This window comes from Balaenoptera borealis (genome assembly GCF_965194805.1).
Source record: "Balaenoptera borealis genome assembly, chromosome: 10".
Classification (NCBI taxonomy): domain Eukaryota; kingdom Metazoa; phylum Chordata; class Mammalia; order Artiodactyla; family Balaenopteridae; genus Balaenoptera; species Balaenoptera borealis.
In genome coordinates this window covers 11137496-11164163 of record NC_138874.1, presented here as the reverse complement: position 1 = coordinate 11164163, position 26668 = coordinate 11137496, and the positions used below count along the sequence as shown (strand labels likewise).

General features: G+C 38.5%; 1 protein-coding gene across 6 annotated transcripts in view; it reads right to left on the bottom strand.

The window, feature by feature from the left end:
* Window positions 1-26668, bottom strand: part of TARBP1 (tRNA guanosine 2 -O-methyltransferase TARBP1) — a 64630-nt gene that overhangs the window by 13812 nt on the left and 24150 nt on the right. For 5 of the 6 annotated variants that reach the window (XR_014249057.1, XR_014249058.1, XM_082407568.1 and 2 more), the window contains 12 exons: window positions 23637-23736; window positions 22543-22715; window positions 14258-14367; window positions 10892-11053; window positions 8546-8733; window positions 7852-8113; window positions 7555-7743; window positions 6003-6184; window positions 5755-5826; window positions 4283-4403; window positions 3326-3436; window positions 2588-2737 (listed from right to left, as the gene is read on the bottom strand). Coding sequence is in view for 4 of the 6 variants with exons in the window: in XM_082407568.1 (XP_082263694.1) it covers window positions 2588-2737; window positions 3326-3436; window positions 4283-4403; window positions 5755-5826; window positions 6003-6184; window positions 7555-7743; window positions 7852-8113; window positions 8546-8733; window positions 10892-11053; window positions 14258-14367; window positions 22543-22715; window positions 23637-23736 (1820 nt within the window). In the remaining 2 variants the exon portion in view is untranslated. The remainder of the gene's footprint in view (window positions 1-2587; window positions 2738-3325; window positions 3437-4282; window positions 4404-5754; window positions 5827-6002; window positions 6185-7554; window positions 7744-7851; window positions 8114-8545; window positions 8734-10891; window positions 11054-14257; window positions 14368-22542; window positions 22716-23636; window positions 23737-26668) is intronic. The other variant, XM_082407566.1, reaches the window with a different exon arrangement.

Genomic DNA, 26668 nt, shown 5'->3' with positions numbered 1-26668 from the left:
TTTCTCGGAAACATAAAAGCTAAGGTCACCTGCTTCAAATAAAGGAGGAAAAGGGTGTAGTGGACACTGCCTGTTTTGGGGTATCTATTCTGAATCCCCTTCCAAGTTCAGGGAATTCTTCACCTTATAGGCCTTGTGAGAAGCTGGAAATGCCAGACATTCATTTTCCCAGCCTCCTTGCAGCTAAGAGAAGTCATCTGACCTGGACCCAGGGACGCGTGCCCTGAACGCTGGGTTGAGAACCCGTTACCCAGAGAGGCAGAGCCCACAGGGAACCCACTCCGTGCAGGCGGCAGAGGCGGCAGGCGGACGGCTGGCCAAGGCTGCAGCACTGCTGCGATGGCACCAGGCGTCCCGTGGGGTGAAGCAATGGCCCTGGTGGACCTGCGCTACGGCACGCCTGTGGCTACAGTTCTGGAAACCACTGAGCCCCACCTTGTTCCTGCCTATTTTCCAAGCTGGATTCTGCAGCTTTCTGGGCGTTGTGTAAGCTACCTCACTTCCCCCATTTCCGCTATCTGTTTTCCATCCCTTTGATTCAATCTGCAAACGTTTTACTTGCTTACGGTGAAAAACCCTGACTGATGTCCACAAGGAAAAGATGTGAAGAGAATATACCAGCTCTGAGAGCTCTTTATGGAAAATGAGAGACTGAGCAGAGTGGAAAAACGGGACGGTACTGGTGGCTTGACCAGGGACAGGAGAGTCAGGGAGGCTGGAAGCACACCAGAGCCAGGGGCCTTCCGTGAGAATTTCTGAGGCAGCGCCCACCCGCTTGAGAGCAGACAAATCAAGCAAGATTAATAGAGCAACAGGTCTGAGAAGCAATGCAGGGAAAAAATGTCAAAGTATGTTTCTTAATTCTATGCACATGAAGAGGAGAAGGAAGAGACAGGAGAGGAACCCTGGAACAGTGAAGACGAACGTGGCTTCTGAAATGAAACAGACATGTGAATTAGAGCTCTGTCGTTTCTTAGTGGTGTGACAAGTTACTTAATCTCTCTGGACTTCAGTTTTTTCACTAAGTAAAATGTTAAAAATTCCGACCTACTTTTCAGGATCATTGTGAAGGTGATGCCGCCATGCTTATCGTAACACCCAGGTTTCAGGAGAGGAGCCCGGGACAGTGAAGGACCGCGGTGCGTGCGTGCGTGTGTGCGTGCGTGTGTCAGGGATTTCAGGCAAAGGCACGCTCGTCAATTTCATGTTCTACAGGATGAAGTTTGAAGTGATGAGGTGGTTGGGATGCAGGCAACCAGCAGAGACAGGGTGTACACAGCAAAGGGGGTGCAGACAGAGGAGGACAAGGGACTGCACAAGGGATCACCACAGTGCACAGTGAGCTGCAGAAAAAGCAACAGTCAATGAGAAAGGCTGCGCGGCAGTAAGGAAGATGAAGACAAAGTCAAGGCTGTCTGTGGCTGCACGTGAAGCCCTCAACGTGCGCCTTCTGAAGGTGCGGCAGAGCCCAGTGGTTTAAGAAGAGCAAGAGAGAAGGGCGAAGACACTCACTCTCGAAGTTTAACAGAAGGAAAAGAAGACACTAGGACGACGGCCAGATGGAGGAAAAGTCAACAGAATAAGAGTGAAGAACTCAGGGTAAAGTCCCAGAAGGAAATGCACATAAGGACACAGATAACAGATGAGGAAGAGAGAACAACAGTTTCTCCCCCTGAAACAGAAAGGAAGAAGCAGAAAGAGATACTTTTCACACACAGAAGGCAAGGTCATTTACCGAGAAAGGGAAGGGTGAACTTGGGAACCAGCAGAAAATACTCGAGGCAAGTATTTAGAACTGATGTTTGGGAACAACTTGCTATTTGTCAGGAAGCCCGCAACTGCCGACTCTTATCACTAATCTTAGTACCGATGCCTTAAAAATGATTTTCAAGATATAAGAATGTTGGGGATGGGGTGTCAGAGGTGTGCATGAGGCTACAGAGGAGGTAAGAATGGAAACGAACTGACACCTGCTTTTGGCTGGGTGGTAGGGGTTCCCTTCTACTCTCTCTGCTTTGGTTATATTTGAAATTTCCCTCCTAAGAAATTCTTTAAAATGTAAGGAATGCATTTAATTCCTCATCATTCCTAATTCCTCATCATTCTTTTTTTTGTTGTTTTTTTTACTTTTTTGGCTGCACCCTGCAGCATGTGGGATCTTCGTCCCCCGACCAGGGATCGAACCTGCGTCCCTGCATTGGAAGCGCGGAGTCTTAACCACTGGACCACCAGGGAAGTCCCCAATTCCTCATCATTCTTATCTCTAAGATCAAACAAAGACACTGCTTGGTAAATAAACATGTAGAAGGCACCTATTTCCCTTACTTCTTAATAACGGAAGCCTTTTCCATCTTTGTTTTGTTGGAATAGAAGAACTCTCAAATAAAAAGTATGCTATACTCAAGATAAATGCCAGGGCTTTCTGTCTCCTAAATTAATTCAAATCCTGCAAAACACAATTTAGGATGTCAGTACATTAGAAGCAGGGCAACTGACAGCCAGAAAACTATTAAAGTGAAACAATCTCCCAGCATAGCTAAGATCTTTTCTTCATTAAAAAAAATTATGAAAAATCTCCTTTACTTACGTAAGAAAAACAGTCCCAGAACTTCGGAAGAAATTGAGGGAATTTATGAAGAATCAATATAATAATCCATTCTATAAAATATTTTATGGATGCTTGATTACTGATGAAACCAGCCTGGAAAATCTTGTCAATAATTCTATTCAAGAAATTCTAAGAAAAATAAAGCACACAAATTAAACTGTTATGGTTATTGATTTTAAAAAACTTATTTTTATTGAGCTATCACTGACATATAATGTATAAGTTCAGGTGTACAACACGTTGATGCAATGATACATTTATAGATCGCAGTATGACTACCACCTTAGCAGCACCGGCCTCTATCATGTCACATAATGATTTCTTTTCTGTGGTGGGAAAAATTAAAATCTATTCCTTATCAACTTTGAAAATGGTTACTAATTTTAATTAAGAAACAGTCACTACTAAAAAAACAGCTTAAAGTTTTATCGTGGCATATGAGACTTTAAACGGTTAAAAGATTACAATAAAATACTGAGGGGAAAAATATATTAAATGGGGCCATGTAAATCAGTTTCCAATTTATTTCTACAACACCTAATTGCCTTAGTATTCTATTAAAAAAACTTCTGAATAAACTTCAATTTTAAGAACTAAAGTATAAATTTTAAGCAGATGACTTTCTCAATTTTAAAGTAGCACATGACAGTTTCTACTACATAGTTTATTCATATGAAAACATTATGCTTAAATGCACGAATGTAATAAATGTTATACCTGATCGAATCTGGGGAGAAGTACAAGCAGAGTCTGCCATATTCGGTTTTTCACTCTATGTTGTTGAGAATTCACATAGTATCGAGTTCTTGACTTGGACACCAATTCATCCTTGTGGGGGGGAGGGTGGGACCAATATTAAATTACCTACTGAATTTGTGATTAATGAAAACAAAATCAATGACAACTTCAAGTTTAAAAAGTATAAACTGGGCATAGGAGCCTGTTATACTCCAAAAGGCAGAAGGATAAGAAAGACACTTTCTTATGATACTTTTTCCAAGTTTAACTTATCTGCTTTTTTTTAAAAAAAAAAAAGTTTTATTATTCTTAATTAATTAATTAATTAATTAATTTTTATTTCTGGGCCATGCCGTGCAGCATGTGGGATCTTAGTTCCCTGACCAGGGATCAAACCCACGCCCCCTGCATTGGAAGCGTGGAGTTAACCACTGGACCACCAGGAAGTCTAAACTTATCTGCTTTTAAAATGAGAAAAGGAACCATACAAATTTACATAGTAAAAAAAAGTACTTGGAAATATACTTCTCTTTCCTTGTGCCCAGTTAAGGGGGTGACATGGGGTCACAGGGGTGGACTTTGCACTAAAAATTTTTTTAAGTTTATCGTATTTTAGTAAATAGTGACAGATCTGAAGAAAATATATTAGCAAGGGAATATAGTGCCCCTTGATTGTGTAAGTTTGGAATAATGGGATCTGCAATTTGATACAAACACCACTAAGACAGGGGCACCTCAGTAAATGGACACTGCAATGCCATCACCAGACACAGGCAACAGCAGCACGGAGTCCTTCTACATTAGCAGCGCTCTCCCCGGCTTTAATGGTCTGTGCTGTCTAAATTCAGCCAACTGCCAGGTTTACTTCTGTTACGTCACTGCTAGTGCGTGAACTGCTAAGTTAAGATACTTTAAGGTAAGATAAAGCATATTTACTTTTTCTAATAGCTTGATTGCAAGATCTTCCATAAACAACTTATGAGACATATTTGAGCCATCTAATAAACACAGGAATTTGACAGCACAAATTCTCACATAATGGTCCTCTCTTTTAGTACTAAAAAAATATAAAATGATAGATTATGTTAATACATTTTCAAAATTAAAAAACACATTAGACATTAATTTCAAAATATCAAAACCTTCCAAAGTTTTCTAAAATTAAGTAGCTTCATAGCTTCATATTTAATGACAATGCATTTTAAATCAGGATAGACAGTGGAAGATAACAAACAAATACATCAACAGGAGATCCTGTACACAAAGTCTGAATGAGCACAAATTCACCCAGACTTCTGGAAAAACAACGCACACACTACTGATACTGGGTCAGTAATACCTTATCTGTGGACAAAACAGATCACAGCTCATGATACTGTTCCTGGAAGAGGACCACTGACACCTCCTGCTCAGGGGCAAGAACACACATCAACACCTCGACGCTGTCAACACTGTGCACTCTAAGTGCACGTCTCCAAGTGAAGGGCAAACTCAGAAAGCACTCACTGTGTGTGCTGAGCGTCCCAGCATTTTCAGTATCCAAATGGGGAAAAATAAATTCACTGAAATTGTTAATTAAGTATTTCCAAGTTCATTAAAACTATTATAATGTGAATAAATGTCATTTTAATTTAACAATATCTGTCTAAGTAGAGATCAAAGTATTCTGGAAACGTCAACTAAAAAAATTTAACTTACTGTTATACTATAACCAGCCAAGAAAACAAAAAATTAATTAAAATAATTGACAATGAAAAATGTATATATTTAATGAAGAGAGGCAGATTTAAAACATAGCTATGACTCTTAGAATAATAAACACTTTGTGGTAACTGTACACAATTGTCATTTGTTTTCCTAAACAAACTCTAAAATCAAAGTGAATCATGACAACACAATTTATTATCTTCTTTATAAACACCTATGCACAAAGTTTTGAAAATTATGTGAGAAAATAAAAACTTTTAAAAAAGCTCCAAAAAAATTATTTCAGCAGTTAGATAAGAATAGGCTTATCCCAGACATCAAAACTTTAGGGCCTATTCCAACAGTAATTTTATTTTTGCGTGAGCATAGTGACTTGTTAAATAGTGGATTTTAGCCAAAAAAAAAAAAAAAACTATGTGCGCTGATGATCACCCCTCCACCCAAATAAAGAAGAGGGATGGGGATTGCATGTTCCCCACAGTTATTTCCTTATTTATGCTGGACTTTGCACTAAATTTTTTTTAAGTTTATCATATTTCAGTAAATAGTGACAGATCTGAAGAAAATATATTAGCAAGGCAATATACTTTCTAACACAATTTGGAAGGCTCATGCAGTATCTTATACAGAATGTTTCTCATATGATGTTATATTTTGAATGCCGCATTTACATCAAGATATGGAGGACCCACCATACTTACTTTTCAATAACGATGTTCGCTGCACACTCATGCCCAAGATTTTCTATGAAGGTCTGTACATCCTGAATAAGTCTTTCCATAAAACACATGTGACAAAGAACAACAAGTTTTAGAAGAAAAAAATGAAAGTCCCAAATTAAAAATTAACCAATATTCTTCTAACTGAAAGCCTTAAAATAAAGACCCAATTCTACCCAAATAGACACTTAATGTAAGTTATGTGAGGCTGAAATAATGGCATCTTTTACCTTTGATCACGCCGAAACACTGTTCCAAATATACACGCCTCATAGACAAGTTCGCTGTAATTTTTAGCAGTAGATAAAGACACATTTGAAGCAGAAACTATCCAAGATTTGCAGCAATAACTTATCAATATATTGAAGACTCCAGTTTTTATAGTAGACATTTCAATTATCCTGTACATAATCTGGAATGAAATAACAATAGTTACTTTATCCTTTGACCAATTTTTTTCAAAAAAAAAAAATTCATGTTGCTAAAAACTGTTACTTGAATGCCTTCAAATGGTAGTTTCAACATAACCATAAATAGAGTCTAAAAAATTAAAAATCCTTTACTGTTTTCAAGATGCTACCCATTCAAAGAATGCTAATTTTTCATTTCTTAATACTAAAAATAAATAAAATTTCACTGATACTGATATTCACCCAGAACTATCCCAGAGGAACAACTGCCCAGAGTGATAGAATGAAAGGGAGAAAAAACGCCTCACCCTTGACATTTTCAGTTTTCTTTGCACTTGCCAGGGGCCTCCCTTTCCTCAAAACAAAAGAGGCCCCACTCTCTAAGTGTGTACCGTGGGTCAGGAAAGGACGCAGAGACAGCAGGGTAATCAATGGATTTATTTTCCATCTTCCCCTTTGGATAAGGAGTGTATGTGAATCTGAGGTATGATGGAATTCCATCACCTTACGTTCCCTACTACGTATCAGTGACTGTAAACACAAATGCCTCCAGAAACCAGAAAGACCTTTGGATAGGTTATATTCAGAGAAATATTTCCTTGAACAAGAAAAGCAACAGCACAGATGCACTGACACATGGCACATGATGTTTGCCCTCAGGGTCCAGGAGAAATCAAGCCATGGTCTGGAATGGAGCAACAGAAAGGGTGTGCCCCACCTGGATGGGCCAGGGACGTCACTGCCAGGCCACTGCTGTCATGTAGAAATGACCAGTGCTGCCAGATCATCCAATTTTCCAAGAGAAGAGGAAATACAGGTTTTCATGCAAATTTCCCAATTCTTAAAGCTGGCAACTAATTCAAAAAATTTTAATTTGATTATATGAACCAAATACGTTTGTAAGGCAGATGTGGTTCATGGGCTACCACTGTGCACCTACTTCTTTACATCTAACAGATTTTCTTGTTCTTACTCTTGACACTGAAGAAGGTTCAAAATATTTACTGACTGAATAAATAAATAACAACAAATCTAATATGTAATTACAAATATAACTTCTTCTTCACATGCTACAGGTCACACAAATTAAAATGAAAACAAAAAGTTCCCTCTTTTTTCTAAAATCATCAGATTCACAGAAACAGAAAGTAGAACGGTGCTTGCCAGGGGCTGGAAGGCGGGGGGGTGGGTGGGTGGAAAGGGGAGATGCTTAATGGGGACAGAGCTTCAGTTCCACAAGATGAAAAAGTTCTGGGGCTCTGTCACAATTATGTAAATATAGTTAACACTACTGAACAGTACACTTAAAAATGGTTAAGATGCTACATCTTATGTTACGTGTTTTTTTAATCCCAATTTTTAAAAAAATTACCTCTTTGATTTTGAAATATGCCTGGCCCTTGATTTTTGCAGCAATGGTAAGAACTTTGGGATCAAAAACAAACTGAACAAAAGCTTTTAAATTAGACCAGAATATCAGCTGAGTGTTGCTTAAAGAAGCTACGATTTTCCAAGCCATGTCAAAAGACACTATGCAGAGAGATTCAGAGGAGGTCAGAAGCTGGTAGGGAAAAAAAGAAAAAGAAAGAAATACATAATTATCACAATTTCAGAAACTGATGGTCTGTTCTTATGGTTATTCTTCAATTCAGGTCTCACTGTATCTTACCTTGGGAACCAAAATTTTCATGCAGTGGAACACAGGTAAAACTTGATCAGAAGGAAGAATTGTGAGGGCTTCTAGTGCGGACTGCAAAGTCCTTACTGGCATTTGAACAGCAGGTAGAATGGGTTCCAGAATTTCATCCTCTGAGGCTGGTATAAGGGTGTGGTATTTTTTCAACAAGAAAGAGAGGCAGACCCACTGATCATGAATATACTGTGCAACTATTTTCCCCCATCCTTGGGAAGATGATGACTCTTCAAAAAAACTGAGACAAAAAATAAAGTCACTATCCCATCCTTCTTTAAGTCTGTCTCAATTTCTTTTGCAGGTAGTAGTACACTATCCTTACAAGGGGAGAAATTAAACAGTCATTATTAAATATCCTGTCTACCAAAAAACAAGGAAACCGCATAAACCTCAATTTCCTAACTACACTGAAAGTAGGTACTTGCACTCACTTTAAATGATTCGCTGAAAACTAAATGCAGAAAAGTTAATGGGTTTCCAGTAATAGGGATGAATAATTTGATAATATGTTATCATCCTGAATGAAGCCTCATCTTGAAGCTTCCGTAACCCTTCACGTAAGGTTGAGCGATCACTAATTATCTCAATGACTCAAACAAAAATGGATTTTTAAACATTAGCAAAAAAGATGCCTTTCATGTATATGCTGCTCTCCAAGGGGTGAACACACCTGCCGTCCTCCTCTGTGTGGGGCTTCTGCAGCGTCTGATTGAGCTGGAGGGAGGAGAGGAACCTTTCCGTGGCTCCCGCATCCTGAGAGTCCAGCTGTAGCTCTGGCTTCTGGTCAGTGGCCTCACACACCGTGGCCAAGGCAGCCATACTAACAACTCTCTGAATCTGTCTACCCAGCGTCGGTTCCTGGGGAGGAAATGGGACAATCTTTTACTGAACATAAGCAAATCCTAACCAATAAGGACCTGAGCTCCCAGTCTATGGGAATCTCATGCCCTCCTTTCCCTCTTCGTGCCTGCTACTGAGTATCAGAGGAAATAAAAGGAAATCCAATATACGTCACTCAGTTTACCATTTCTGTACAGACTGGTGGCAAACAAACAAAGTGGCAATAAAAATTCAGCAATTCAGACTAAAAGACAACGTGGATACAACGTTCCTATGGGTGAGTCTTATTTCAACTGTTTGGCTAAAGTAGACTTAAAAAAAAAAAAAAAAAAAGACCCCTGGCGTATATACAAACAACCCCTTCAGTCAGCTGTACGCTGCTTTTGGTGACACAGCACAGCAGTTAAGAGCTGGACTCGAACCACATGGCCTAGGTCTGGACCCTGGCTCTGCACTTACCACCAGCTGACTGTGGACACACTACACCTTGGTTTACTCATCTGTGAGATGGGGACAGTAACAGAATCTACTTCACAGGATTATTGTGAAGATTAAATAAATCGGTTATTTCACGTAAAGCACTTGGAACTCTACAGGCAGGAACAGAAAGGAGGAAACCAAGACAGCCTGGCTTTGAGAGAGAAAGTCAATAATCTCAACCAAGAAGCCAGGAGTGCAAGTAAGAACCTAGATAGGGAAAATACTTCCCTGAGAGACCAAAGCAGTTCTCCCAAATACCGCCCACCGGTGACATCTCTACAGAAAGGAACCTTCTACTACTTACTTCATACCTTCCCTCACCACCACCACAGAAAATCAAGGATCTCTGCAGATAAATTTTACTTAGCAACACTGCCAATATAGGAAATAAAATTTAGGGCTACTTTTGAGCCAATACGGTCCCTATTAACCTTAAAGTAATTAAGTGAATTAGTAAAGAAAGTAAGCCAATCTTTAAAAATCCCTGTGGTATGGTTCACAATTCTGGTCTACATTCAAAACTCACAATGTCCTTTTGTAACACTAATACACTAATATGCAGTAGACAGGATGCTGAAATATTAATCAGTCCTCCTTATAATTTTCTTTTAATACAGTTCTTGAAAACTACTTTAAAAATTAGATTATTAAAGCAATCAAGTAGCTATTTTAATTAGCAGCCCAGACTAGACTATGATTCAGCTCAAATTTTTAAAACCCTTACCATGTGTGTTAAGTGAAAACAGCTAACATTTACTGAGGACTTTCTATGTGCCGGGTACTGTTCTAAAGGTTTACCATGCATGAGCTTGCTTTAATTCTCACATCAGCCTTATAACCCTTATTTCGCAGGTGCAGTAAATGAAGCACAGAGAGGTTAAGTAAGTTCCCCAAGGTCACACAGCTAGCGAAGATAAAGCCAGGATTCACAACCAGGAAGTCTAACTCCACAGCCTGTGCTCATACCACTATGCCTTATTATATCATGTTTCAGAAATGCCTCTAGGTCCTAAAATCTAGTGGAGAAGACATATACACATAAATTATTCCAAAAACAAGTAAGATGGAAAAAAAACACAAAGATGGGGGCATAAAGAGCAACAGATAAGTGAAGAAAAGAATGAGACACTGATCAAATTTCATTTAAGAGAAAATGTAACTTGAGCTGGCACGAAAAGGATGCACCAGATACTGACAAGCGTTATGTTGAGGGGAGGGCGCTCTCAGTGGAAGGACCAGACACAATGGAAGCCCAGATGAGGCAGGATATGGCGCGTGCTTGTGATCTGTGAAGCTCCCTATGGTGACCTAGCGTGACTGCAGCATAGGGGGCTCTGTGGAAAGGAAGGGGAGACGCTGTGAACACCTGGGCTAGAACATGAGGTAGAAATCCAAGCACGGAGGCTCTGGACACGGGACTGGTGAATCTGGACACATTAACATGTCCCTTACTGGTACCCAGGCGAAAGACCTAGTGAAAATCCACTATCTGTATCTAAATGATTTTACGATTGCAGTCACCACACCTTTGTTATGTACCTAATATTATGATAAGTCCCAATCTTCATCAAATATTATGAACAAGTGATATTATTTTCAAAATTAAATTTCAGCAGATGCTTGTCTAATAGTCCAATATGTATTCTGCGTATGCCTTACTCAACATAATTACAAGCCTTGAAGCAAAGAGGATTACCTGTCCACGGTCCATCTCTTGAAGATGCCGAATGGATGCGTTTTTCAAAGGAGAAATAACTCTCCAAATAGGGTTGCCTCTCTTCCACCCAACCTTCAAGTGGAGATTTATAAGTTCAGTTAATACCATCAGGTACAAATGGCAACGATCCAGATCTGAAACCTAAGAGAAACCATAAAACACTTAACAAGCAAGGTTCATGATTTTCACAAAGCTATGAGAGTTTACGCAGTTAATAAGTTAGTTTATCTAAAAGTACTGAGAGACGACATTGATGAGAGGAGAAGTCATCTCTTCCAAGAAGCCTTCCATCAACTCCCCAGGCAGAGCTAAGCACGTCCTCCTCTGTGCTTAGACGGTGACTCTGCATTCAGCATGACTTACTCAGCTGGCTCCCCACCTTGATTATGAGACCCTGGAAGGCAGAAACTATGTCCTACCAATTCTTGCATCCCAGGCTAACACATCATAAATAATCACAATAACAAGTGTAGCAACTGCCACTGCCACTTCCTTTGCTTCAGGCAGTTGTAATACTCCATTCTCACAAGGAATGGTCACTGTTCCACTTTCCTAAGACTAAGTTCAGAGAGGTTAAACAACTTACCCAGCACATCAGAGCTAGTAAGCGGGATGGGGGGCAGGGAAGGGGACAGAATTAAAGGCAGGGCTTCTCGACTCATAGACACAGGCAGACTGGGTTCGGTCCAGCTCTATCATCACCAGCTCTGTGACCTACTGCAAGTGACCTAACCTCTTTGGGCCTCAGATTCCTTACCTGTAAAATGGGGAGGGTAGTATCTCTCCATCACAGGGTTTTTGTTGAAAGAATCAAGTGAGAGAAAGCATTCTGAAGGGACTGGCCCTGAGTGGTACCCCTGCTTATTATCGCTGTGCCAATCACTCTACCCTCAGGCTTCCGTGGCACACAGGAAGCACAGAATTCATTCAGTTTATCAGTTTTTACTGAGCAACGCTTAGATGCCAGGCGCTTTGCCGAGCGCTAGGATACAATGCAGAGAGAAGGGAACAATGCCAGTGCTTGGTGCCAAGACTGAACACAGGGGGTGAGAGTGAGGGATAAAGCTGCCAGGATTCCCAAGTTTTAGGCTTGAAGAAACCGGCTGGATCATGTACATCCACCGAGAAGGGAACCTGGGGCGGGGGAAGGCGGATAACCTCCTGCAGGAACGATACGGAGTTCAGTTTTAAATAGCATATATGGGGGAAATTCAACCAGAGTTGTCAAACGGCAACTGGGTGAATGGGTGCTCACCTCAGAAGGTCAGTCTGAGGCAGAAACGAGTGTGAGGGGCCCTGGCATAACTAAAGCTGGGGATGCCGATGAGGTCCCCTAGACAGGAGAGAATGAGAAAAGGAGGGGCCCGGGCCAACCTGAAAAACGCTGACTTCCAAGGCTACGCAGCAAAGAATGGACATTCATGGGAGTAACGGCCGGAGGGATGGGAAACAACAGGAAGATGATGTCATAAACGCCAGCGTTTCAAGGTGGAGGCGTCAACAGTGTCCACTGGGGCGGAGGGGGTCAAGAAAAACACGGTCTGAAAAGCATCGCCAGGTGCAGGACAAAGGAGCCACTTCTACTCAGAGGAGCTGAGGGGTATGTTTACAGACCAGCTCACAAAGGGAAGGAAACAGGGTACCAGAAGGAACGCGGAATTGAGCGGGTTCTTGTTAGATGAGGGACCCTTAAAGCTGTTTCAACGCTCACGGAGAGAATCCAGGAGGAAAGGAGAGGTGAGAAATACAAGAAAGAGAGAGGCTGATCAACAGGGTAAAGCCGCTGAGCAAATGGGAGAGGATGAGATCCAGACCGCCTTCCTCTCCTGTAAGGGAGGGAAGGCGGGGAGGATGGATTCCGGGGTGGGTGAGGCCGACACAGGGCAGTCTGAAGCGGGGGTGACGCCGGCCGAGGCTGCTGTTTCCTCTGTGAAGTGAAGGGGACGGTTCAGCTCTCCCTGATTCACGGCCCCGTGCGGGTAGCTTGAAATCAACCACGGAAACTGATAAACACTACAAATCAGGGCTTTTCCCCCAAGAGCCAGTTGTTAGATACTGACCATCACGCTGCTGAGGGGAAGGAAAATGCGGGAAGAGATTTTTATTAAACTCTAATAAGCTACCAAACAAATGTGCTTAATTGGGAATTCTAATACCTAATGTATTAAAGAGTGGATTTTTCAAAATAATTTTAAACTATTATATAATGAGTTTACTTTTTAAAATCTTTCCATCTGAAGGATAAAATCACATTAACCTTTCCCTTTTTAAAGCAAATTTTAGCTTCAAATTCCAAACAAACGAAAACATTTATGTTATATAATGGGTAATGGGTTCACTGTACTTCTTTTGTGTATGTCTGAAAACGTCCACAATAAAATGGGAAAGTAATACTGATAACAATAAAGCGATATTGGAACAAAACAAGAAAAGTTACGTCTTAATTAAATGCCTTCTTGGAAATGTAGGTGTAGCAAAACTACTATTAACAATTGTTTACGAGAAATGCAAAAGAGAAACACTTCCCCCTCCAGAGGATTTTTTCTTTGCCTTCTTATCACAATAACTCAAGTCTTTCGGTATAAAACTTGTCTTTTTATATTTTCACATTTGCTTATCAGCTATCAAACAAATGTCCTTAATTGGATATTCTAATAAAAGTTGTTAAAATAAGTATGTTTTCTCACTCTATTGACAATCTAATGATTGTTATTGCTTCAACATTTGTCCCTAGAGATTTCAAACACCCCCAAAATTAATAATAGGCATTTCTATAAAATTGATATTTTCAAAATATTCTTGAAGAAAGGGAGAAAACTTTGTTTCTTTCAGATGTCCTAGAAAGAACAAAGTGTGTGGACAGTAGAGACAGAGAAGACAGCTACATTCACAGAGCACCTTCTTTACCTCAGATCAATTGTTCCCAGCTCTAATTGCATTTCAGGATCACGTACAGAGCTTAAAAAATATGTGTGTATTGACACCTGATACCCAAATCTGCCAAGTCAGAATCTCCGGATACTGGGACCAAATATGCATTCAATATGCTAAGTACTTCAAATGTGTTTTACCATGTGACATTCTCTAAGCCCTAATAAGCAGATGTATTATCTCCACTTTGCAGATGAGGAAACTGAGGCTCAGAAAAGCTACAACTTTCCCAAGGTCAGTTATACAGACTGAACTGGAACTAGGAGACTCCAAAGCTTATATTTTTTTCTGCTCCCAAAGGCCGCTTTTTGAGAAACTATCACGTTAATTTTCAACTTAATACAGTGCCTGCCAGTCAGTAATCACTCAAAATATTGGTGAAAAGACTGAAAAGTTACTCCAATACATACTTACACTACTTAGTTCCTTCATAGTAAGTCTTCTGAGAATAAATTCCGAAATGCTCTCTGTGGTAGACATGAAAAAGTTCTGAAGAAGAGTACACACCTCATCTGTAGGCGCAACTAAAATGATAGAAAAAAGTTTATTTGGTACAAAGTACACCCGACAGTCTAGTAAAAGCTCACCTATGTTAAGCGTATACATGAATCACTTACCAAAAATGAATTCTAACGATATAATAGTCATTAATACCATGGGGATATCTACAATTAATCTTAAAAATCACTTAGGCGTTTTAGTTCTGGATACGATGCAACAAAGACACACTGCCCTCTCTCACTGAATTCAGCTACAAAACCTGGACGGAATATTCGAAACAGCCATTTGAAGACTCTGAAAGGCAAAAAGCAGCAGATGGATTCAGAAAGAAGTAACCCTGAACAGCAGTGAGTTTGCTCCTGTCCTCCTACAGACTGGACCCAGATGGAGAAGCGGTCAAGAAAGTGGGCAGCAGACTGGAAGCCCACCTTCTGGTCAGGGAATGAAAAAGGAGAATCTCAGAGAACCGGACGGTGAGTACTTATGAGATTCCAGAGAGGGAGGCGCTCAGGAAAATGGCCCCAGCAAGTGGCTTATGAAGTGCTGGGCTCACCCCTGAGCTGCTAGGCCTGGATGTGATACTATTCAGCACGTCAAAGACTTTCAGAACAGAACTAACAGACAACTGCACAGGTCCCAGCCTGACCACCAGATGGAACACATGGGGCACAGGTCAAGATAGCACTGCAAAGGACATGGAAACAAAACTGACAGTGGATCCAGCACCCACAAAAGCTGGAACATCAGGAATTGAGGCCTAAACCAAGCCAGGCTGACTGTCTGCTACACAAAAATATCAACATTGTCCACCAAGATCCAGGGTCTCACAACACAATATTCAAAATATCTAGGATACAATTGAAAATAACTGGGTATATGAAGCGTGAGCTATTCCCTATCTCACATGGGAAAAGAATCTACAAATGAAAACACCAAGATGATGGTGATATTAGAATAACCTGACCAAGACTTTAAAGCAGCTATTAAAAAATGCTTCAACAATCAATCAACACATACTCTTGAAACAAATGGAAAACCAGAAAGTCTCAGGAAAGAAATAGAAGATATACACAAAAACCAAACAGAGATTTTATCACTGAAAGTACAATAACTGAAAATTTTAAAACTCACTGGATGGGATTAATAGAAAGGAGATGCAAGAGAAAAGAATCAGTGAACTTGAAAACAAATCAATAAAATATGCAATCTGACACGGTATAGCCAAACTGCTGACAACCGAAAACAAAGAAACAACCTTGAAAGCACAGAGAAACAATTTATTACCTGGGGGAAAAACAATATGAGTGACTACAGAGTTCTACTGAGAAACCATGGAGGCCAGAAGCAAATGGAACACTTTTAAATTGCTGAAAGAAAAGACCTATCAAACCAGAATTTTATATCCAACAAAAATATTATTCAGAAGGCAAAATAAAGACATTCTCAGATGAAGGGAAACTATGAGAATTCATTGCCAAGAAACTTGCTACAAAAGAAATATTAAAAGACATTTTTCGAACAAACGGTATACAATGCCACAGGAGAACATGGAACGTCAGGGATGAAAGAGCAAAAGAAACTGCAAATATCTTAGTAAATACAACAGACCAATCTCTTGAGTCTTTAAAATGTGTCTGATGGTTGACAGCAAAAAACATAACATTGAAAAAAAACAAAACAAAACAAAACATAACATTGTCCAGTAGGATTTTCAACAAGAGTAAATGTAAGATATCTGTAATAAATGGGGGAGAGGAGGTTAAGGGACCTATAAGGTAGTAACATTTCTATGTTAATTTTAAGTGGTAAAATATTAATTCTAAGCTGACTGTAAAAAGTATGTGCATCATAATCCCTAGAGTAAGAGATAAGTCCATAATTATAGTTGGGTTCAACAGTCCTAAAATCAGCAAGAATACAAAACTGAAAAACACCATGAAGCTCTTGAATACAATTGACATTTATAGAACACTCCCCCCAACAACAGCAGAACACATACTCTTTTCAAGTGTACGTGGAATAGTCACCAAAATAAACCATACCTAGATCATTAAATAAACCTTAACAATTTTTAAAAAGTTGACATTGTACAAACTATGCCCTTCTGACTAGAACAGAATTAAATTAAAAAGCAATAACAGAAAGACAACAGGAAAATCTCTAAATACATTTCCAAATAATTCACGGGTAAAAGAGAAAGTCTCAAAAAAAAAAAACCAGAAAATATTCTTAACTGAAAATACAACATACCAAAATTTGTGGGATGCAGTTAACAACAAAACTTAAGAAAATTCATAGCATTAGATGTCATTTTAAAAAAGAAGAAAGATCTAAAGTCAATCATCTAAGCTTCCACCTAAATGTCAATAAAAAGGCAAAATAAACCAAAAGCAAGCACAAAGACGTAAACATAAAAACCCAGAAATCAATGAAATTGAAAAGAGAAAAATCAACAGAGAAAATTCAATGAAACCAAAAGTTGGTTCTTTGAAAAGGTCAATAGAATTGATAAACCACTAGCCAGTCTTAGAGAGACAGAGAGAGAGCACTACCACTACCACTATCAGGAGTTAAAAAGGAATTACTTCAGACCCCAGATCCTGCAGGCATTTAAAGGATAAGGGAACACTATGGACAACTCTGGAAAGAGAACTGTCCTCATTCACAAATGACATCACTGTCTACCAAAAAATCCCAAGGACCTATTAAAAAAACTGCTACAACTAGTAAGTGCTTCAGCAAGGTTACAGGATACAAGGTCAACACACAAAAATCAATCACATTTCTGTATACTAACAATGCACAATTGAAAACCAAAAAATTTTTAAATATATCATTTACAATAATCTTCCTCCAAAAGATATAAATCTAACAAAACCTGCATAGGATCTATATGCTGAAAACTAAAAAACTCTGATGAAAGAAATAAAAGACAGCCTAAATAAATCAAGAGACATACCATATTCATGAATTAAAAGTCTCAATATAATAAAGAAAGCAATTCTAAAAAAATTGATCTGTAGATTTAATGCAATTCCAATCAATTCCAGCAGGATTTGTTTTTGGTAAATGCAAACAAGCTGATTATAAAGTTTATATTGAAAGGCAAAGGAGCTAGAATAGCTAGAAATATTTTTGACAATGAAGAATAAATTTGAAAGGATCACAATACCCATTTAAAGACTTACTGTAAATCTACAGTAACCAAAACAGTACAGTATTGGCAAAGGGATAAAAATACAGATCAAAAGAATCCAGAAATAGATCCACATAAATATGGTCAATAAATTATTGAGCTATAAATCACATATCTTACAATTCACCCAATAAAAGTGTATAATTTACTCGTGTCTGGTACAGACACTCCCATTTACCACTGCAACAAAAAGAATAAAATACCTAGGAATAAACCTATCTAAGGAGACAAAAGACCTGTATGCAGAAAACTATGACACGGATGAAAAAAATTAAAGATGATATAAACAGATGGAGAGATATACCATGTTCTTGGATTGGAAGAATCAACATTGTGAAAATGACTATACCATCCAAAGCAATCTACAGATTCAGTGCAATCCCTATCAAAATACCAATGGCACTTTTCACAGAACTCAAACAAAAAAATTGCACAATTTGTATGGAAACACAAAAGACCCTGAATAGCCAAAGCAATCTTGAGAAAGAAAAACGGAGCTGGAGGAATCAGGCTCCCAGACTTCAGACTATACTACAAAGCTACAGTAATCAAGAAAGTATGGTACTGGCACAAAAACAGAAATATAGATCAATGGAACAGGATAGAAAGCCCAGAGATAAACCCATGCACATATGGTCACCTTATCTTTGATAAAGGAGGCAAGAGTATACAATGGAGAAAAGACAGCCTCTTCAATAAGTGGTGCTAGGAAAACTGGACAGCTACATGTAAAAGAATGAAATTAGAACACTTCCTAACACCATACACAAAAATAAAGTCAAAATGGATTAAAGACCTAAATGTAAGGCCAGACACTATAAAACTCTTAGAGGAAAACATAGGCAGAACGCTCTATGACATACATCACAGCAAGATCCTTTTTGACCCACCTCCTAGAGAAATGGAAATAAAAACACAAATAAACAAATGGGACCTAAGGAAACCTAAAAGCTTTTGCACAGCAAAGGAAACCATAAACAAGATGAAAAGGCAATCCTCAGGATGGGAGAAAATATTTTCAAATGAAGCAACTGACAAAGGATTAATCTCCAAAATATACAAGCAACTCATGCAGTTGAATATCAAAAAAACAAACCCAATCCAAAAATGAGCAGGAGACCTAAATAGACATTTCTCCAAAGAAGATATACAGATTGCCAACAAACACATGAAAAGATGCTCAACATCACTAATCATTAGAGAAATGCAAATCAGAACTACAATGAGGTATCACCTCACACCGGTCAGAATGGCCATCATCAAAAAATCTACAAACAATAAATGCTGGAGAGGGTATGGAGAAAAGGGAACCCTCTGCACTGTTGGTGGGAATGTAAACTGATACAGCCACTATGGAGAACAGTATGCAGGTTCCTTAAAAATTAAAAATAGAACTACCATATGAGCCAGCAATCCCACTACTGGGCATATACCCTGAGAAAACCATAATTCAAAAAGAGTCATGTACCACAATGTTCACTGCAGCACTATTTACAATAGCCAGGACATGGAAGCAACCTAAGTGTCCATCGACAGATGAATGGGTAAAGAAGATGTGGCACATATATACAATGGAATATTAGCCATAAAAAGAAATGAAATTGAGTTATTTGTAGTGAGGTGGATGGACCTAGAGTCTGTCATACAGAGTGAAGTAAGTCAGAAAGAGAAAAACAAATACTGTATGCTAACACATATAGGTGGAATCTAAAAAAAAAAAAAAAAAAGGTTCTCATGAACCTAGGGGCAGGACAGGAATAAAGATGGAGATGTAGAGAATGGACTTGAGGACACGGGGAGCAGGGGAAGGGTAAGCTGGGACCAAGTGAGAGAGTAACACTGACATATATACACATATACACTACCAAATGTAAAACAGATAGTTAGTAGGAAGCAGCTGCACAGCACAGGGAGATCAGCTCAGTGCTTTGCTATCACCTAGGGGGTGGGATAAGGAGGGTCAGAGGAAGAAGCAAGAAGGAGGGGATATGGGGATATATGTATGCATACAGCTGATTCACTTTGTTATACAGCAGAAACTAACACAACACCGTAAAGCAATTATACTCCAGTAAAGATGTTAAAGAAAAAAAAAAATGGTTAAAGTGTAAATTTTGCTATGTATATTTTACCACGATTTTTAAAAAATAAAAGCTACCTCAGGAAGAAAAGTTCAAAGAGACACAACAGATCAAGGCCAGAAAACAAAAGCAACTCAGGAAAAAAGTGACAGCAACAAGGATTACACGTGGATATTATATGTGGATATGTCCACATATACTGGGTTGGCCAAAAGTTCGTTTGGGTTTTTCCATAAGATGGTATGGCAAACACCGAACGAAGTTTTTGGCCAACCCAATATATTGTATGTGGGTATTGTGACACATTCAGCGAGTAGTTAGGACAGAAGAAGTGTGACTAGGCCAGTTACTTCGACCCATATAATCCAATGCAACAAAGGGAGAGTTACAGTGTAACTATAAGCACGTTTCCTCAAATATTAAAATAAACATTGTACAGTTGTTCTGAATTAAAAAAAATAACCACTGGAACATCATTTATTTAGAGCTTTAAGCTGACAGAAGCAGCAGAGACCATTTAACCAAAGTTATGAATTAGGCTTTAGTTTATTTTGAACATTTTAAGACATCTTTGGGGGAGCTTTAAGTAAAATGGGTTTTCCCACGTTAGCCATTATTGCTCATAAGTAGGTGAAAATGTGTTTGCATTTCCCAGGAGTATGTTTTAATTTTACACGTCTTCCCTTCCGCAGCAGACCCAGGCTTAGCCAAGTATCCTTGTATATACTATATAAATAGCTGTAAATACAAATAGTTGCTGGAGCATGGCAAATTCAAGCTTTGCTTTTTGGAACTTTCTGGAATCTTTCCCCTGAATATTTTCAGTCCATGGTTGGTTGAATTCATAAATACAGATGGCTGACTGTACCTAGTTATTTCTGACTTTACCATTATGTGTTCATTGACCCTTGTACTATTAGTTAATCCTAGATTATTTACTCATTTATAAAATGGAAAAACTATTTTCCTCTTCCCCCATCAAAGAAATCCTTTCAGGATTTAGATCTATTTAAAGGTAGTTAAATAGATCTAAATTAGCAGATGTAAGCTATTATAGATAGAATGGATAAACAACAAGGTCTACTGTATAGCACAGAGAACTATATTCAATATCCTATGATAAACCATAATGGAAAAGAATATTAACAAAACGTAAATATATGTATAACTGAATCACTTTACTGTACAGCAGAAATTAACACAACAGTGTGAACAACTATACTTCAATTAAAAAAACAAAGTTAATTAAGCTTATTATGGTTTACCAGTTATCTGGAAGTCAACTACTATCAAAATTACACACTGATTTCTTTGGCTCTTACTTGTAGTATAATGAGAGATGCATGAGGAGCAATGGGAACTTACATTCTGCAGATGAGAACATAAAATGTGTACACAACTACTTAGAAAAACAATTTTGCATTATCTTAAAAGCTGAATATGCACATACTCTAAGAACCAGTCACTGTGGCCCCAGGGGCACGCATGTGCCCTGGAGAGACACAGGCCTAGAAGAGACACGTAGACAGGCGTTCAAGGCAGCACTGTACATAATAGTAGTAGACGAAATGCAGTCCAGTGTCCAGCAATAGAAGAACACATAACTGTGGCGTCATCACACAATGGAAGGTAACACAACGGGGAAAATGCGGAAGTGTAAGAAAGGACATGCATCGATGATTCTTAGAAACCTGCTAAGTGAAAAAGTTACAGAAGACTTCTTACAGTAAAGTAACATTTCTATAAAGCTCAAAAGCAGGAAAATGAGACAACATATTGCTGAGGAGTATCGATTTATGTGGTAAAACCATTTTTTAAGTGCATGGAAGTAATACAGATAAAAGTCAAAATAAGGAGGCAAAAGGCAGGGATTGGGGAGTCATAGGTAAATTCATTCTTAGCAACAAATGCCATGGTGGTGCGTTCATGGGTGTTTATTTAATTATTTTGCATCATAATTACATATAACCATCACACGTTCTTGTGTGTATCAACTATCACAACAATTTTCCAAAAGGTACCCGTAACCCAGTCCTGCACTTGAAGGCACTGAGTCTAGTGCTTTCAACAGTCAAGACGTGTCAAATGAACCCAAATTTATGCCCTTAAAGGAGTTAGAAGTCTTATAAAAAGTTACTGTTATGTGTACAGCATTCGGTTCTGCTACCATTACCAAAAATACCAGAACTTGGAAACAAGCTTTAATATTTCACAAGCCTATATTAAAATCTAAACTTTCGTATTATCCTCAGGTTTAACCTAATACCAATGCTTCTCTAGAATACTCTTTTCTAAATAGAAAATTTCTGAAATTCCAAATGAAACTGGTCAGAAAGATTGGGAATCAAGGCTTACCCATCGATATTCTCATATCTGATGTCCATGGGTTTTCAACTACTGTTTTACATAAATCTTAGTTTAAGGAACGAAGAAAGTGCTCAATGCTTCCATCTACCACCACTGTACTTCCTGGATGAAGTATTTTCTACTTAGAGGTGCTGAGGGGTGAACATATTTAAAAACAAATAATTATAAAATTATTGCTATTCTCATGCTTTAGGTTACTTTCTGCAACATCCAGCAGCACAGTGGCAATTAGAAATGGATCTTGGCTTAAAACATGTATGAAATAGTGATCATTTTCAATAGTCTGGAAATCAGTGAGAGCCCGTTGGAAAAAAAAAAAAAGCAGAAGCAAATGAAATCACATTCTAAAATCAACAGTGAGCAACAAACGTAAACATTAAAATGTCAGCTCGGTGAGGGCGGTTTGCTACTTTGCCTCTGCATCCCCAGCACCACCAGGAGATACTCAGTAAATATTTGTTGAATGCATGAAGTTAAAAGGTCAGGAATTTCCTCTCACTCTGAGTACCAACGATATATCCAGCAAAACACCAACAGAAACTAATGATCCTCACCATCTTGGGTACTGGAACCTTTCAACAAGCAAGTGTGCAGTAACTTCAACAGCAACTGCAGGCATCTGTCAGTTTTCAGCAAGGGCATGTAGGCATTTGTACCAAACTTCACAAGGGCATCCAGGAGAGGATCTAAGAATATCCTTAATACATTCTGTGTCCTCCGCTTTTCACTAGACATTAAAAGACATGCCCAAATCAAGCATTTCAAAAGCATAAAGAAATTGTTTTCCATCTACAGTCGTGGAACTGGTTAGCTAATGATTCCATTGGACAGAGTTACTCTTAGGAATGATCCAAACACCTAGAACCTATTAGGATGGACCCTTCTGTTTGTGCTTTTTCAGTGAGTTCAGCGATTCACTGGAGAAGAAAGCACAGGGAGCAACACATGTTCTCAACTCTGGGCACAGTATGAATGAAATCCTATATCCAATTTACTGGCAAATTAAAATGCTGAGACCCCGCTTCCGTATTTCAAAAAACCAAAAACCAAAACAAATATATGCCAGTCAAGGAAATGAGACATGTTAACAAAAAAATATATAAAGAACTAAAGATTTGTGAAAAACTGTTATCACTAACTTTAGTACTAAAACTCTGTCTAGAAAAGAGATTTGATGTTAATCAAATTAATTGTATTATCATGCAAATAAATACACTACCTAATGAAGCTGCCTTTTGCAACAATTATAATCTGGTGACAATCTGCTCAAGTTTCTCAAAATATAAATGAGATTGTTTTATCTTTATTACCTTTTAAAAAAATAACACATTTTACAAAAGGGTAAAATCCAGTAAATGTCTTTACCTGATCTTATGCTAGGACCTTACAACCCATTCTTCTAATATTCTTATACAAAACCTGTGATTCGTGTATATAGTTTTTTTTTTTTAACCTTCTCTAGTTTAAACCTCTAATCCTATGAAGTTAGTGTTAATTTTAAACATTTTTAAAGTATACTGCCAATGTTCTAGTTCTTTCCTTTAATACACTGTGATCAATTCCATACCAATCATTTAAAAGTCTGAATATGTACCATAAATCTGATTAGCCTTTTTTAAAGAAAGTTTTCAAGTTTAGAAACACTTACCTATATTGACTCTTCATTCCTTCCACATCTATGGCCAGCAAGACCATCATAGCAACAAGCTTGGCTTCAAGCCAATCAGGCATACAGCAGTTTTCTCCTCCTTAAATAACAATAGTTAAGGTTTGCAAAGCATTAACAAAATCCTTCCAAGATGATGTTTCAAAAATAACACAGCTAAATGATTATGTTTTATCCGTATTAGAGAAATACAGCTGAGAAGAAATATAGTAGAACACCCCACAGCATAGCTCATTGTTACATACTTAACTGTGAACACAAAGACATCTCTGCATGCCGACTACATGCCAGGCACTGGCTTCAGTGCTGCAGACACAATGGTTTCTGTCCTCACGATATTTACCGTGCAGGAGAAAAGAGCATTCATCAAAGAATATGCAGAGAAATGTAAAATGATAACTGTAGTGAATGCTCTAAATGGTGCAAGTAGAGTGTATACTGGGAAGACAAAGTCACTTTGAAGCAATGACAGTTGAGCTGGGTATAAAAGCTGGGAAAGAATGAGGTAGGTGAAGGGAGACATGACCTTTCCAGGCAGAAGGAAGTACATGTCAAGGGCCTCCAGCAGGGGAGAGCACACCATATTCCAGGAAAGGGCTGGGGTACACAATAGCGGGGAGCACCAAAGATGAGGTTACAGGATCAGGCGGGAGAGACCAGGGACTTTGTAGGCATGTAACGGGTTTCTGTCTTCATCCCAAAGGCAAGAGGAAGACACTAAAGGTCAAAGTGAATGTGCATAAAGAAGTGGAGGAGACGTGTAAGATCAAAGTTTGTATTTTAAAAAGATTTCTCTAGGTACAATGTGGAAAAGAGATTTTAGAGGAAGCAAGAGTAGATGCAAGGTGACTGGCTAAGAGGCAATTCTGCCATCTCAGTTGAGGTGAGAGTTCCCTAAAATGGAACCAGAAAGGGGATGGAATGGATACAGACACAAAGGCTTTGCTTCTTAGACCTGTGTTCAAACCCCAGTCCTACTGTTTGTTAGCTGTGGGAGTCCGGGACAGCCGAATGTTCTCTCAGAAAGCTTAGGTCATCTTCTATGAAATCAAACTAAATAAACCTATGACTTTCCTTGGGTTTATTATAAAAATTAAATAATATATGCAGAGTTCCTAGAACAACTTTTGGAAGACAGAACTTGGTTAACTGATAAAATTATTTTCCTATCACTGAAAGCCAGTTAAAGTAAAATAAATCATAGATAGAACATTTCATTTTCATTCTATTGTAAGATTATACTCTTCATCTCAACTCCCAAGAAAAATTTAGTTAAGGGATCTAGTTTTCCAGCCCAGCGGTTCAGATACTTAAAACATATTTTAAAATATTCTAATATATTTGGGGAGTAATTTAATATATTTTGATACAAATTTGTTAGAATAGTACAGAAGACAGACAATACTAAAAACATACTTGTATGGAGGGTAACTTAGTTTAAAAATGCAACAAAAGGATAAACTTTATTCTTTAAAATGTTATAAATATCATTTAGTTATCAGTAAGAAATCTGTAGTTTTTAGAAAATCTAAAAGTTGGTGCTCTCCAAAATAGGTTAAGTTGATAGGTGTTTATAAAAGTGAATTATTGAAACTTGTTCTCTGAAACATTTTTACTCACATTAGCTTTATATCCCACATTTACACATAAAAACTCATTAATGAAGACTAAAATGAAATCAAGTGCCAATTCAGTATCCAGTTGCCTATAATTTCTAGCAATCATATAATCAGATACCTTTTGACCTTGTAGGAGGCAGGGGTCAGGTAGGGGTGCTATTTGAGAATGAAATGTTTCCAATCACAATGCCACTTTTTGAAGTCCTAAACAATTTTTCACCTCGGATACTGAAAGGGAAGGTTATAAATCAGAAGTTTAGTGGATTTTTAATGATTTCTGATTTCAAGGAGAGCCACAGGACCAGGCTGATAACATTAGAGTGCCTGACCCGCCCCGTGGAGGACACTCCTGCAGAGATTTCTGCCAAGTCCTCTACCACCACACTAGGGAAATCCAGGCTACAGAACAGTGGGTCGCAAACCTCAGCATGTATTAGAAGTCCCCCAGAGGGCTTGTTAAAACCCAGAGGGTGAGCCCTACACTCAGAGTTTCTGATTCAGCAGGTGTGGGATAGAGTTCAAGAATTCGCATTTCTAAAATGTTTCCAGGTGATGGTGATGTTGCCTGTCTGGAAATCCTTCTCGGAGAACCACTGGCAGAGAATCCTTTATACACACTCCCCCCTTTCTCTCTCTGAGGCTAGAAAAGTGAAAGTAAGCAGCAATGGTCTTAAGGAAACAAAAGGTCACTGGCTATCTTCAATCACCTTAATTTACCCCTGAATTATCACTCAAATCTTGCTACCACGAATTCTAAAAACTGAGTGTAATTCTAGAAAATGCAAAGTAATCTATAGTGTCAGAAAGCATACCAGGGTTGGTCTGGGGATGGAGAGGGACAGGCAGAAGTGGGAGACAAAGAGGTGTGAAAACACTTTGGGGGGTGATGGACGTGTTCATTATCTTGTTATCCTGATGGTTTCGTGAGCATACACAGAGGTCAAACCCATTACACTGCACAGTTTAAATATGTGCAATTTAATGTATGCCAATCACACCTCAATAAAGCTGTTTCTAAAATCTGTTACACAGCTGCAGCATACTACTTTGGGATTATTACCTATCTTCAGCTTGGTTACATTTTAAGTAGGCACATCATTTTACTACAAAATCTTTACTCAAAATATCCTTTCTGATGGACTCTCTAATTTAAGTATAAATTTCTTCATATATATTTCACTTTTTGGTTGATCTTAACATGTCCAAGTTTTGACAAGCTTTTATTGCTGCTTCCAAACTGTATCTCACTTTCTCTATTTCAGAGAGCCTTCTCTGAAAGCTCTCCAACATTTTTGCTTGTTGATGATGCTGGTTTTGTGTGGTTTTAGTTGTTGTTGCTCTGTTTTGCTATATCTCACATATATGGTATGGTACATATATATCTACCTAACATAT